This window comes from Pteronotus mesoamericanus, unplaced genomic scaffold, assembly GCF_021234165.1.
Source record: "Pteronotus mesoamericanus isolate MK-2021 breed Mesoamerican mustached bat unplaced genomic scaffold, CSHL_Meso_final contig_657, whole genome shotgun sequence".
Lineage (NCBI taxonomy): Eukaryota > Metazoa > Chordata > Mammalia > Chiroptera > Mormoopidae > Pteronotus > Pteronotus mesoamericanus.
Window position 1 is genome coordinate 20,529,368 of NW_026555229.1, and position 15,413 is coordinate 20,544,780.

The following is a 15,413-nucleotide window of genomic DNA, read 5'->3' on the forward strand; positions in this document are numbered from 1 at the left end:
GGAAGGAATTGGTGGGTTGGCGCTCCCACAAAAGGGTTGTGGATTCACCTGGCTCGCACGGCAGGAAGCGGGGGAGAGTTTTAACAGAGCCTGGGCTGGACACCTCACTCCTGCCACACCCCTTCCACATCCCTCAACCCTACAAATCCCATCTCCAGTCTCACCTTCAGTCAGTTGAGGGTCCTGCCCACCGCTCCCACGTCTTGCCCCTCCCTCATTCCCACTCAGCGGTACAGTCACACAACAGCCAAGCCACAACCATGTCCACACCAGCATGACCCACTCCCATTTTGTGATTCACTGTTGACCTTGGTGGAATTCTGGCTTCTACACCAGGGAAAATGCAAAATTCAGGCCTGAAAACACCATCCGTGGGCCTCTTGTCTGCTTTGACAGGAGGAAGTGGCTCTTGTGGGGGAGTAATTTCAAGTCGGTTGGGCTCCTTCTCCAGTCCGTGGTTCCCTACAAACTACCCCACCAATGTGCAGTGTGTCTGGGTGATACACGTGGCCAAGACATTCTACGTAGAACTGACCATCCCGAGCCTGAGGTAAGCAGCATGGCCTTTCTCTGCTACAGATGCTGGGTTAGATCAGCATGTATGCTCTCCTCAAAGACGTGGGGGTTCTGTGTATCTTAGTCCTTTCAGGCTGCTATAACAATAATGCCATAAACTGGGCACCTTCACAAACAACAGACATTTGTTTCTTATAGTTCTGGAGGCTGGAAAGTCTGAGATCAATATGCTAGCAGATCCGGTGTCTGGTGAGGGACCGTTTTGTCATAGGTGGTGGCCCTCTCCCTATAATCTCCCTTGGCAGAAGGGACGAGGGAGTTTTATTAGTGCTCTTTATAAGGGAACTAATCCCATTCATGAGGGCTCCACCCTCATGACCTCACCACCTCCCAAAGGCCCTGCCTCTTAATACCGTTACATTGCAGGTGAGATTTCAGCATTGAAATTTGGGGGAACATGAGCATTCAGTCCATAGCACTATGTGACAAATCCTTATACATTTTAGGTAAAAGTTGGTCCAATCATCTGAGTTTAGGGGAATCTTTTCATCACAGAGGAAGCTCAACTTCCTCTGCCATGAGAGACTACTCCACGAACATCCCTGGCACCAAGCCACCAAGCCCCAGCCGAGGGGACCCGCCGTGGAGACCTCACCCCTCCGCTCTCAGCCAGCTCGACCTGGGCACATAGTACCTTCCTCTGGCTGAACACATCTGTTCCTCTTTCCTGTGTTCTGACCTTCATTCTTCCCTGTGATGCTACACAAAACAAATCTATCCCCCCGCTTTTCTATCAAAGACTTTTCCTCTACAAATTACGTGGCCTCAGTTCACCCATTTCTCTCATCACATGCCTTGGACTTCCTGTTTCTTTCTCCAACCATCACCCATTTTTAAAGGAATTCACCCAGTTTTAGTGCCAATTTATACGTGTATATAGTCCTATACACATACATACACATGAGTAACTTTTAAATCAAAATCACTTTCCCTAACAACATTTAACCCTGGTTTCATCTTTTCACACTGGGTCACATGTAGGTCATTCTCTCTTCCTCACCTTGTCACACAGTCTGTCCCAGACCTCTGCCACCGCCTTCCATCTGTGCTCATTGGCCACAGCAGCCAAAGATCTGAATGGCAAAATGCTGCCTTCAAATGCAAAATGGGGAGGCAGTGAGGGATGGAGCAACGTGTTTATCATTCATTCATTCGTTCGTTCGTTCGTTTGTTCATTTCACACACATTTACTTGTTGAAAGCAATGTGGCAAGATTTGGTACCATATAGTTCAAATATATTAAACACTCAGTTCCAATGTTTTGGGACACAGAGTAGCATTTTATCACTTCTGGAAAACAGCTGTTATTTAGGACATAACGTTAGTAGTTACTTGCTCCCGGGAGTCTCAGCTGGGAATAGCTGTACCGCCACATAGGAGATTCGGCTGTCTGCAGACAGTTTTGATTGTCACCATAGAGACTGCCACTGCCACCTGGTGGGCGGAGGCCAGCAATGCTGCTAAGGATCCTACGATTCCGGGGTCCTTGACCCCTGGGCCGTGGACTGGTCCACAGGAACCGGGCCACACGGCAGGAGGCGAGCAGCAGGCGGGCAAGCGAGCAAAGCTTCACTCACAATACTGCGTGAGCGCTGCCTCCTGTCTCCGCCCCAACCACCCCATCTGTGGAAACATTGTCAGAAAGCTGGGGACCGCTGCCAAGACAGCCCCCACAGCGAAGAATTATCCAGCCTCCGCTGTCAATAGTGCTGAGACAGAAATCTCAATTTGCACCGAAGCTTTCCTCATTTTTTTCTATTTCAGCTTCTATAAGATTTTGCTTCACGCTTGCTTTGTCAAAATTATCATATTTAAAGTGTGCTATTTTAGCCTTTTTAAGTGAATTATGCCCTATTTTCTAATGAAACAATTTGTCATATTGCAATGTCATCTTACACACAAATAGTATCACTTCTTCTTAAAAAACTAAAAATAGGCTATTTTGAGGTACTTGGTTCTTACTTCATTGGAACAGATGTGTTCTACAATGAGCATGTTTCGAATTCAGTAGTTTGTGTACAGGTGTAATTATGTCCATTGTGTATACATTATGCAATGAACACTTATATGCATCAAAGCCTACTGACTGTTATTTAAAAGCAAATGTGTGTATGTCACATTTCTATCATGTTAGACAAATATTGATGTTCTTTAAATGTTGTTTATTGAGCCCACTCTGTGTGGGCACTGGTCTAGGAATGGGCGTATAGTGCTGGACAAGACAGACTTCACTCCCCTCATGCAGCTTACAATCTAGAAAGGGAGACAGCTAGGGCTTGAATAAAACAATGACTCAATGGGCAGTTTCAGTTAGTGACATGCTGGTAAGTGCTGAGTAGAAAACACATACACACATGTATGGGAATCAGGTAGAGAGTGATGGGGCGTGGCAGCGCTGGGCAGGATGGTCAGGGACAGCTTTTCTGATCGCCTGGGTCAGATGAAACGCATCATGAAAACATGTGAACAAGGCAGCCGCCACATTGGGTGACAGACTCCCACTCAACAGGCCCTCGGAGCTTGGAGAGCCATCGCCATTTCTCCTTGCCCTGGGTCTTGTGAGAGTTTTACTCAATGAGACCTAGTGGACGTTTGCCACCAACCCAGGGAGTGGCAGAGTTTGAATAAAGAGTCAGGGGACCTTCGGGGGACCCGCAAGGCAGAGCTGAAGGTGGTGGGAGAGACTGAAAGCCCAGATAGCAGTTGGGGGCGGGGGAGGCTGACACAGAGCAAGTGAGACGTGACGAGAGCCTGACCGACCTGGGCCCATCCCGCAGGAAAGGACAGGGGTGAAGTTCATTAGTGGGGCGTGTGGTTGGAAGGGGGTGGCACGGCCAATGGCAGTTTCTGGTTGGATGCAAGGCAAATACTGGTTTTATTTCGGACATTCCTGCAGATTCCCTGGGGGAAACTAACCCGGCATTACCTCCCCAGGTTAGAGGATGTCCATGGGTGCCCCTACGACTCCCTCGAAGTGTTCGACGGGCCGCACGGTGCCTCCCTCTCCATGGGCAGGTTTTGCGCTGGGACAGAGCTCAGCTTCCTCTCCTCTTCGAACATCATGACCGTGGTGTTCAGAAGCGACGCCATGGTCACCAACACAGGGTTTTATGCTCTGTACAAGGCCACCCAGCCAGACGAAAGGGAGGGTGGTAGGTATCCTCAAGCGTACCTTGCAGGGACTGCATCTGATTTGTGTCCTTTCCCTGGAAGAGAAGGGATGCTTCCCCAATCCGGCCTGCGGAGTCCACCTTCATTAATGGCGGCCTGAGGGACATCCCCTCCGACACCAACAGCCCCCAGCCCCTCCCCCACCCAGCTCTGATGCTCACCGTCGTTTTCCTTCACCAAAACATCGTCTGGACAAGCGGGGGGCTGAACCCCCCTGGGCCTGGCTGTGAGTGCACGTGGGGACCCAACGAGCGCCTCGCTCCCCTCCGAGGGAAGGGAGCGTGCAGTCGGCGAGGCCTCTGGAGCAAAACTGTGTCCAGCTGCAATGGCCCACCCACCTGCCTCCAGCCGAACTCAATACAAAAACACTTACGTGGCGGGACAGGGGGACATTTGGGAGCTCTCAGTGGGTTATGCTTAGGGCGACCGTGTAAGCTATCCTCCAATCAGCATACTTTTGAGAATTTTAAAGGGACTCTAAAGTAAGGAACAGACATTCATGGATCTACAACAGCCGTAAGTCAGGACTATTCCAGGCAAATGAGGACATGGGGCCACCCTTGCTAGAATCCAACAGCAAATATGGGGACATGTGCCCAAGTGCTGGGCATTCTCTATCTGAAGAAGGTGCTAGAGTCTGGGGACAGCACCACGGCTCAGAGCCTGCTTTTCTGTCCCCCCAGGCGTGTCCCTGCGACTGGCGAACGGCAGTCACAGGTGTGAGGGCCGGGTGGAGGTCTTCTACGATGGCACCTGGGGCACCGTGTGCGATGACAGCTGGGACCTGAGGGACGCCAGCGTGGTGTGCCGGCAGCTGGGCTGTGGCAAGGCCTTGTCAGCCCCGGCTCAGAGCTTCTTCGACAGAGGGACCGGCCACATCGCGCTGGACGACGTGCAGTGCGCAGGCGATGAAGCCCAGGTGCAGCAGTGCATGCACAACGGGTGGTTCTCCCACAACTGCGGGCACCATGAGGACGCCGGTGCCGTCTGCTCAGGTGAGCCCCGTGGGACACGGCATACCTCGGAGTGCCACCCAACAGCAGCCTCCGGGAAGGGAGAAGTCAATGCCAGCAGGCAGTTGCTCAGAACAGAGCACTGGGCTTCAAGCCATCTTTTTAAGTTGACTTGCTTAAGCATTCATTTTCTTTCCCTTCAGTTGTTGTATCTGTAAAATTGTCAAGGTTTCCACCATGAAGATTGTAGTGATCAGTAGAGGGTGTGAGGCATCAGACACCCCAGTCCCAGATACACATGCCATGGTGTTGGTGCCGCTCCACTCTCTCCCGAGTAGGAGTAGTAGCTGGCATCTGAAGAGCACCTAGCGCCTGCCAGGCTCTGCGCCAAAACTAGTGCATGCTCTTGGTTCATCTCCACGACCTCCCGTGAAGCAGAGACCACTAGCATCCTTGTTTCATGAATCAGGCAGCTGAGGCATCACCGAGGCCCCATGGCAGGCCGTGCTCTGTAAGTGTGGCCTCCAAGGAGCCCTGGGAAAGAATGAGCTCAGCTCCGTTACCAAGGCGCCTTCATCCCCGCCAGCGAGCGCAGGGAAAGAAATAAGAGTTTCCCGTTTTAGTGCTCCCAGCAGCTAGATGAGCCCTCGTGAGTCTGAAAGCCAGTGGGCGCGGACATGGGTGGCCAGCCTGGAGCCAACATGGATGGTTTCTGATACTACACTCACAACTGCCCAAGGGAGAATGTGCTCGATCCTAAAAAGAAGTGCCTGATTTTCTTTTATCAAGGATGTGACTGTCCTAATGCATCTGTCCATGTCTGTCCTGTCTTTGCGTAGGTGTCGATGACAATCCTGAGGCAGGACCCACAGGTACTGCCCTTCTGTTCACTTCATCCCATTGCCGGTCCCCTGATACATGCAAATTCTAGCTACTCTTCATCTTGACGTTGGGGCCCGAGTGACTTAAAGTTTCTGCTGCTAATTAATAAGAGCAACTCAGCTCATTCTCATTGACGTAATGGTGGGGCTGGGAGCACAGCAGGTAGGCAGATGGGCAGGAGCAAGGGAGAGTTCAGATTCACCAGAAATGCCGTTTCTGAGCCAGTGGGGCTCCCAGTCGGTGCCTGCAGGGGGCGGAGCTAAGGGCCTGCAGTGACAGTCGCACTCTGGACGCTGCCGAGAGTGGGCATATAACAGACACCCAGGCTCAGCCCTCAACGAGCTGCAGTGAGCTCCACCCATCTGCGCCCCTGGTGTGCAAACGTCCAAACTCATGAACAGCCAGGGTCCCCTCTGTCCACGGGGGCGTGGAGAAATCACAGCTCCGAGTGTCAATATTTTTGAGTGTCTCAAAGGAGCATTTATTCTGGATAAAAGACCTTACTCACAGTGTCATTTTCCTCTGTATTTTCAGGCTCCACAGGTGAGAGCCCCCCTTCAGGTACTTCAGCTTCATTTAAACCCTGCACGTGGTTTCTGTGTGCTTTGCCTTCGATGTCAGCACTTCCAGCAACTCGATGGGTACCCTTTCCTCCTTTTACAAGTGAGACGCTGCAGGGAAGAGGGGCTTTTAACAAATTCCACCCCGATTCCACTGTTTCAGTCATGAGGTGGATGCTCTAAGTAATCTTGGTCCTGAGCTCACTGGGATTTGCATGTAACGTGAGGGATCGTCTGCTACAAGCTCTTTCAGAACAGCTCGCGCTCAGGAGGGCGCTGCGCTCGCATAGCCTTTGCATCCTTTGCACGAACACACCTGCAGACCTATCTGTGCGTGTGGGTTCCTAAAGCCCTTTCAACCCTGTGTCACCATCATTTCTTCTCAGAGAAGCCCTGTCACTTGACAGGATGCCACAGTGATCTCAACTAAAAGGGCAGCATGGCAAACTCCTCGGGCTCTCCAAAGCTTAATTTTTGGTGACCAGCCAAAGCAGCCCTAGAACCAGCTCTGACCCCGGCCCTCACTCTGTCCCCTCTTGACCCCTCAAAAAACACCAGCGGAAGTCAGCGCCCCTCCCGATGGGGTTTCGTCACTGTTTCTTACAGATGAGAATTTCCACTGTGGCGGTTTGCTCACAAATGCTTCCGGCTCCTTCTCCAGCCCTTGGTACCCTAAAAACTACCCCACAAACGTGACATGCACCTGGGACATACAGGTGGACGTCCGGGCTCGTGTCAAACTTACATTTGATGTGGTGGCGTGAGTAAAATCCTTGTATTTTTTAGTTTCCTCTTTGTAGGGTGTTCTGGCCCATACCCACCTACGTATCGTCCCTCCCCCAAAAACAACAACTTCCATATTTAGTTCTCAAAGGCGATGTAAGCCTTGGAGGCCATTTAGTAACAGTGATCAGAATCTGACTGTGCAGACCTTTTGACCCAGCGGTTCCAGTTCCAGGAATTTGGTCCACAGGTGAAGTCGCCTGGCAGGGAGAGCTGGCACGCGGGCATCTCACAGGAGCAATAGATTGGAAATGACCTGACTGCCCATCAGTCGGAGGTGTTAACTAGACTTTGGCGCGTGCAGGCACTGCAGCCACAGGGCGGGGGAGGGGCGCAGCGCTGTGGCTCGGCCTGCGGGAAAGCAGAGGTACCAGCGCATGGCTGCCACCCGTGCACGGGCTGTCTAGGAAAGGAAAGCGAACCCGCTCACCGCAGCTGCTTCTGGGAAGGGGAATAAAGTGAGAGGGGCACCGGTCAGGGGGTGGAAGAAAAACTTCCTTTCACCAAAATACCTGTCGATATTACTTGAATTATCTTCCTTGCACTTGTAATAAACGTTCACAAAGTACAATTGAATGAAAACATTAAACGCTAACATGTTTTCAGAACAGAAAAGTATATACTGCCTACACCCACAGGGTCTTCATTTCCTCCAATCTGTGTGAAGAGATGTAGGTTTCAGACAGCTTTTCCAGAACCTTCCCTGAACCAATCTGAGTAGCGCTGACTGTGGGACAAGGCCCAGTGGTTTGAGATGGAGCAATATCATTACTTCACAGGCTAGAAAATATCTATGGCTGTCCGTATGACTTCGTTGAAATCTTTGATGGCCCATGGAACGAATCTTTCTCCCTGGGGAGGTTCTGTTCCAGTGCGGCCCCAGTACTTACCTCCTCCTCAAATCGCATGACAGTGGTCTTCCACAGCCACGCTATCACCACCAGCAGCAGCTTTCATGCCACCTATGAGTCCCTCATGCAAGATGAGAACGATACTGGTAGGTTCTTGGGTTGCCTTAGCCCCTGGCCGTGCGGGGTAGTGATGGCGAGATTGGACAGCCAACTTTGTGCCTGGGGACTAGGGATGGGAAAGGGGTTCCCTTACTCCTTAGTTTGTCCCCAAGGTCTGCCTGGAGGAGGTGGCCGAGCACCCAGCACTGCCCTGGAGCCACTCTCTCCCGCATTCCGCTGCCAGAGCGCGCACTCTGTGCCAAGAAAGGAAGCTGGGCTCACGCTGGCTTTGAGCCCGCTTCACTCCAAATGCGGGTGGGTTCCTCCCCTCCCGCCCGGAGGACGCTGCTCCTGACTGAGGGCAGGAGCACTGAGCGTTCGCGTCCCTGGGGTCCCACTTCACGCAGGGCCTCTGGGGGTCTCTTTGGCCTCTGCTGAGCAGACAGTCCTGTCTGGGGAAAAAGCTTTAAAGACAAAAAAATCACACGGACATAAACGATCACACCTGAACTGCCGTGGCAGCCACTCCAACCCACCGCAGTTCCCGAGAGCAGAGCCCCTGCCGGAGCCAGTCCGCTCAGAGGAAACGCAGGGTCTCCCTTGAAGGTAGTGAGTAGGGGGTAGTGCCCACTGCGGTGGCCGGTGTGTCTGTGTTTCCAGATGTGGCCCTGAGGCTGACCAATGGCAGTCACCGGTGCGAGGGCCGCGTCGAGCTGCGCTACAATGGAACCTGGGGGACCGTGTGTGACGGCGGCTGGGACCTGCTTGACGCCCAGGTGGTGTGCAGGCAGCTGGCCTGTGGCAGGGCCGTGTCAGCCCCCGGGGGCGCGCATTTCGGCCGAGGCCAGGGCCCCATTGCTTTGGACAACGTGGAGTGCGTGGGGACTGAGGACAAACTGTGGCAATGCCTGCACGGTGGCTGGCTCTCCCACAACTGCGGCCACCTGGAAGACGCCGGTGTCATCTGCTCCGGTGAGTTGATTCTCAGGCAGGGGGTGGGTGAAATGAGCTGGACTGTCCCTCGGCCACCATTTCCCACGCGCCAGCCATACAGATGTCCCTGCACGACCCCCGCCACACCCACTGACCACCCATACTTTTAATTTTCTCAGAATTTTCCTTTACATGAACTCTTCTTTCCTCACTTAAATGAATTCATTTCACAAACACTTTATATCAGCGCCAGAAACAGAGAGCGAGGGTTGCTTGCCACAAATAGTACATAAAAATAAATGCAGCAGAAATAAAACAATGTTAAAGCATTTAAATATTAAAGTACAGCCCTGGCTGGTGTGGCTCAGTTGGTTGGAATGTCGTCCTGTAAACCGAAAGGTCACAGTTTCAATTCCCATTCAGGGCACATGCCTGGGTTGTGGGTTCCATCCCTGGTTGGGCATGTATAAGAGGCAACCAATTGATGTTCATCTCTCACATCAATGTTTCTCTCCCTCTCTCTCTCCCCCTTCCCCTCTCTCTAAAATAAATAAGCATGTCCTTGGGTGAGGATAAAAAAAGTTTCAATTAAAATACAGTACACTATCTTATCTAATCAATCCATATCATGTGTATCTGTAAATATGCTTAATTAGAATAAATTGAATGTGAGTTTTTAACTTTTAATGCACTAAATATGTAACTCTTAAAATAGAAAACGTACCACCTCAAGCTACCTCGCACCCACTGGTCAGGAGCCAGGCCTCTGGGCACTGCTCCTTCGGTTCAACCCCCTGAGCCCAGTCGAGTGTCTGCAGAAGAGTCAGTAGTTGGGACCGAAAGCCGCCTCTATCCCCACATCCTGCGAGGTTTGGCCAGGACAAGGCAAATGGGCTTATTGCACACCTGGCCACCATGAGAGGAGGGAGGGCAAGCAGGGGATGGGCTACTGGAAGGTTCTGAGAGGAGAGGAGAGAAGTGAAGGCACAGAATCAGTGTTCTGAGCAAAGCAGGAGCTGAAACCGTGCCGAGTGTGACATCATGCCAATGTGTGTCACGCCGAGTGTGACATCAGAAGGCAGGGCTGGGGGCCTAGAGCGCAGGGAGGTTTGGAGCCAGGGCCCAGGGCAGAGTGATGGGTGGTGGGTCGGGGTGTGGGAAAGGTCCCAGCACAGCAGCTCCCAGCCCAGCTCCGCCCACTCCCTTCGGCTTCCCCCACTCCCGGTGCTGAAGGTGCCCTTGTAAGTCTTTGAGACAACATGGTTCTGCCCTTGGAAAACCAGTGTTCACTCTGGGAGACAAGACATGCACACCCAGGAAGAATTGCAAAACCAAAGCCACTGGCAAGATAGGTGCTGCTCACTAGAGGACTGTGACTGCGGCCATAGTTGGCCAAAAAAAAAGGAAAAAAAATCACAAAATAACATTGCAGTGTCCAGTGGCAGAACAGAAACGAAAGCAGTGCCCTCTGGTGGTTGTAACCATGGTAACTTGGGGCCATTCTCAGATCCCCAGACTGGGTGCAGTTTCTCCTCACACAAGACATGGACCTTTCTGGTTCAACAGGCAAGTTGGCCTCTCGGGTGCAAGAAGGCCCGAAGGGGCGTGAGCTGCGCTCACCTTTTGTTTTGTGTATTTCGCAGCTGCCCTGCCTTCCTCAACGCCGACTGCCCTGGGAAGTCGCCTGGCTTCAGGTAACTTCGCTTGTTCTCAACTCATTGTCTGTATCTTGCTTTGACAAAGTCCCCGAGCATGCAAGGGGGTGGTTTAGGGGCCGAATGCCCTGCATTTGTCGTCCTGGCTTCATCATTTACCTGCCATGGGACCCTGAGTGAGTGTCGGAGCCACTGAAGGCCTCGGTTTCCTCCTGTGGATACGGATGAGGAGGCACATAGCGTTTGCTTCCCGAGACCAGTAGAGTTCCATGGCTCTCCCTGGGCAGAGGCTGGAGGGCGGTGTGGCCACGTGGGGCTTGCTGAGTGTCAGCGGGGCCCCGACCTCTGTCACCTCTCTCCCCTGGCGGAACTATAAAGGATGGAGGAGCAGAAAGCACCACTTCTTAATGTTTCCCTGACTCTGTGATTGGCCAGTAGTTGTCACAGTTCAGCTGCTTTTCCACGGATGGTCTTTAAGAGTAACATACAATACACAGAGAAGACTTGGGGGAACCGCCCCCCCCCCATCCCGTGTCTGGGACACCGACTTTGGTTCTAACTCTGAAACAATGCCGGTGGTTTAATGTAGGGGAGGGTTCTCAACGTGAGTGTCTACAAAGGTCAGTCACTTGGAAAGAAAATAATGGTACTTTATTCATAAAGTTGTTGGGAGGATTAAATGGACCATTTAGTCTAGCATATGACCCACAATAAATGCATAAGAATGTTAACTGTTTTGCTGATGGTGGAAGTATTTTAGTTGCGAAGTCAAATTCTTTCAGGATCAGTGCCTCAGAATTTTTAGCCGGGGGTACAAGCCACCCCTATCTGTAGAAGCCCCCAAGGGACAGTCCTGGGTGCTTAAGAATAGTCATTTACACCAACTTGTCAAGTCACTGGTCTACTTGTCAGGTTTAAACTGAGACTCTGATCTCTGAGTCTCTCCACCGAGCTGGTTTCTCCTGTTCCACCACCACCCTGTCGCCTTTGTCTCTGCAGAGTCTGCAACCGCTGGACACCCGGGGATCTATGAGTTCACACTCATTTTATTTGCCGATGGGTGACTAGCCGTCTAGTGCAGGCTCTCCCTTCCCAGCCTCCACTTTCCTTGGCCTTGCTCTGACCCCCAGACCCTCTGCCCGTCCAGAAGGTGAAGACCCAGGGCTGCATCACAGTCTCGCAGGGCCCTGCCCTCTCTGTCCTGGGTGCTCATTGATAAGTTCATCTGTCGGCCCTTCCACCCACAAGCTCTGCATTTCAGCAGGACCCTGAGACACCCACTCTTGACCCAAAGTGGTAGTTCCTCACGGGAGGCTGAGGGGGCGGAGAGAGCAGGCAGGCCCGCGGCAGGTGGGCGGGGGCAGCCTTGCCTGGGACCCCGGGTGCTGACCGCTGGTTCTGACCATGCACGCCAGGCCGGGGGGGCCACATTTGCACAATCCCAATATCGATTTTATTTATTTTCTTACTCTTAATCAGAATAATGTGTGTTGCTGTCACACTTTAGATGGTAACTGTGTGATGAGAGGTTGGATGGGGTTTTTTAAAGGCCGACTCCTACATGTGATTTCGATGGTGTCTGAGAAGAGTCTGAAACTTCATTGTTTGGAATGTGCTTATGAGGACTGTTTTTCTTGTTACCTGCACAGTTTCTTCACCTCCTGGGGAACAGCCTGGCAGTTTCCACCCACTAGGTACTTTTTCCATTATTACACTTTGTAACTTTGTCTTAGGGTCTGTCCTGCCAACCTTATTTTCCAGGCTCTGGTGCTGGTGCTGGTACTGCTGGTGCTGCGTGAAATAGACATGTGAAATAGACGTGTGCTCATTAGGGGCGGGCCAGGAGGGTGGCACTCCCTTGCAAGTGGTGTGGATTCTCCTTTGCAAGGAGAGCCAGCTCACCCCCTACCCCCATAGGCCCTTTGGAGAGCCAATATTAAGGCCTGGCCCTGGGAGTGCTGTTATGGGCCCTTCTCAAGGGGAACCCCTGAACCAGCCCCACTCTCAGGCTCAGAATCCAAGACTCACCCCCGGCTGCTTTGGGTCCAGAGGTCAGTTTCCCTTGGCCGGGTCCTTACCTCCCGGCAGCAGCAACGCCACCCCCTCCTCGGCTTGCTCTTCCGGCACTCAGCCTCTTCCTCTCATCCTCCAGTAAACACTTAATAATTTTTAAATTCAAGTAAAGTGAAATTAATTTTGTTCTGAGAATTTCATAATAGTCTTTGGAGACCTAGGCTAGAAATGCAAAGTCTGAAACCCAGGCGTGTGGCAGAAGTATTTTGAATTTTTAGAGAAGCAACATGAAGAATGATACTCCCAAAGAGAATGAAGGCAGAAGGTGATTTTCAGGTGTTTATGTCTCTAAGAAGCCTACGGGTGGCCTGGATCCCCATAGAAATACTGCCTAGTGAGGAAAAGCATTGTAGCTTGTGCTACATTTCAGATATAAAAGCAGTCATCTGGCCTCCTCTGCATATCAATACTGGGGGTGCAGGGGGTGGGGAACCTATGCTTTGGGGACCCCAAACTGCAGAGCAGGGTAGAATTCTTTCACCTGAAACGCTGTCCCTGTCTCATTAGAAAGGGGAGGGAACCTTCTCAAGCCAAAGTGGCTCTTGGCTCCTGCAGATCTGCCCATGGCAGGCGGGTGGCCGGGAGGAGCAGGTGTGAGGGCCGCGGGGAGATCTGCCACAGCGGCACCTGGGTGACCGCGTGCGACCACCTCTGGGGCCGCCCGTGACCCGGGGGTGTGCCGGCCGCTGGGCTGGGTGGGGGCTGGGGCTGGCGCCCCGGGCGCAGCCTGTCTGGTGATGTCCCTGGCCCGTCTTCCTGGACGGCGCACGGTGCATGAGGGTGGCGGAGACGCGGGCTGTGGAAGGACTCACAGAGGAGACCGTGAAGAGGGCAAAGTTTTATTTTTACTTTCCCAGGAGAGGGAAAGGGCTGGGTGCAGAGAAAAGCACCGGCAGCTACAAGGGGGGGCTGGAAGTTTTTAGTGGGCAAGAAAGGGGAAGGGGGTGCAGCTGGGTAGTCATGGCGATTAGCTGTAAACCTGGAGGTTTCCCGCCCACAGTGCAGGCTTCAGTTTGTTCTGCTGTTATCTTTGGGTTCACGGTCCGGGTGCTCTGATCTGGTATGTCCTGTTTGTATATATTTTTTTAATATTTTATTTATTTATTTTTAGAGAGGGGACAGGAGGGAGAAAGAGAAACATCGAGGTGTGGTTGTCTCTCACGTGCCCCCTACTGGGGACCTGGCCCGTAAACCAGGCACATGCCCTGACTGGGAATTGAACCAGCGACCCTTTGGTTGACAGGCCAGCACTCAATCCACTGAGCCGCACCAGCCAGGGCTGTTTGTATGAGTTTTAAAACACGTGCACGGGGGAGGTTCCTAATAATCTCTCCAGTCCTGAGAATAGCGGCTCAGAGAAACAGCAGTTCATTCTGCCTGACAGGCTCAACGAGAGAGCAACAGCTGGCGCTGGTGAAGAGAGCCTGAGCGGGGCCGTCTTGTCCTTTCAGATATTTCTGTTGCACTTCATTGTTCAGTAGTTTTTTTTCAATCCGTAGAGTGGGTGTTGGACGTTCCCAACAAATCATGGCGTCTCCTGATGAAAACCCTGGATTAAAATGGCATCAGACGCTCATCTGTCTATTTTGTAGCTTCAAATACCCCAAGGGGCTCCTCCCCGGGAAAAGCTCAGATGGGTGCTTCCGGCTAGTGTCCGAAAGCCAGGGTCTGGCCCAGGTGAGGGGAGGCGGTTCAGAGACGCTACCTGGTGTGGACTCGGGCCTTCTACAGAGAGGCTGCCCAGCCTGTGACGGTGCTGCGGTCGCCGGGATGCCCTCAACACCACATGGCACAAGTGGGACTCGGGTGCCCACACCGCTGCGCCCATGAGCGTGCTGAACCCGCTCACACTGGTGCCTTGCGCTTTCTCTCTTAGCTACCGACGTTGCCCTGGGACCCACGGAAACGGCTCCTACAGACAGTAAGCCTTTGTCTCTGTCGCAGGGTCCGGGTTGCTGAGTGGGTCTAGCAGACTCCCCGAGGTTGCAGCCAGCGACGTCAGGGCCCCCCTGGACTCAGGCCTCCCCAGGACTGAGAAAACACAGGGCTGACGCGGAGGCAGAGGCACCAGGTCGCGTGGCTGCTTGTCTAGGGCCTGGTGCTCCCTGGATTTCTGAACTTTGACTCCGGGCCCATGGTCCAGTTTGTCCTAAAGGAAAGAACAAAACGTTTGAGTTTGATATAGTCCAATGTTGTTGCTTAGCAATCTGGTGACCTGACTCTAAATGATGCTTCGCTTCTCCCTGCGTTGACTATAGCCAAAGATGGCAATGTGGAACGAAACACATGAAATAAGAAACAGCCTGGAAAAGCCAGCCACTGCATTTGTGAGCGCTTATTTGACTTATCCCTATGGGCCCTAGAAAAGGAAACAAGAGGCCACACAATAAGAGCTAAGAAAAATCCCCCTAGAAATGACTTGCCAGAACTGGTGATCAGCTTCCAGCAATAACCCCCGAGTTTCTCTCCCCCAGACTTGCCGATCATCAGGCTGGTGGGCGGGAGGAACCTCTGTGAAGGACGCATCGAAGTCTACCACAATGGCACGTGGGGGACAGTGTGTGACGACCTCTGGGACATCAACGCTGCCCACGTGGCATGCCGGCAGCTGGGCTGCGGGGAGGGCGTCAGCGCCCTGGGGGACGGCCACTTCGGGGCCGGCACGGGGCACATCCTCCTGGACAACGTGCAGTGTCGGGGCGACGAGACCACGCTGGGCCAGTGCCGCCACCTGGGCCTGTCTGTCCACAACTGCGGCCACCGCGAGGACGCTGGCGTCGTTTGCTCAGGTCCTCACTGCTGGCTTCTCCTGGGGCCGTGGGGGTCGGGGAGGGGGGTAGATTGTTCTCCGACCCAGTGTTGCTCGCTTCCTGCGTC

At 52.9% G+C, this 15,413-nt stretch overlaps 1 protein-coding gene across 1 annotated transcript in view; it reads left to right on the forward strand.

Annotated features, from left to right (window-relative positions):
- DMBT1 (deleted in malignant brain tumors 1) overlaps positions 1-15,413 on the forward strand; it is a 138,216-nt gene that overhangs the window by 106,788 nt on the left and 16,015 nt on the right. The window contains 6 exon segments of the mRNA XM_054581236.1: positions 5,540-5,572; positions 6,749-6,902; positions 7,705-7,922; positions 8,536-8,847; positions 10,452-10,502; positions 15,011-15,325. Of these exon segments, the coding sequence (XP_054437211.1) occupies positions 5,540-5,572; positions 6,749-6,902; positions 7,705-7,922; positions 8,536-8,847; positions 10,452-10,502; positions 15,011-15,325 (1,083 nt within the window).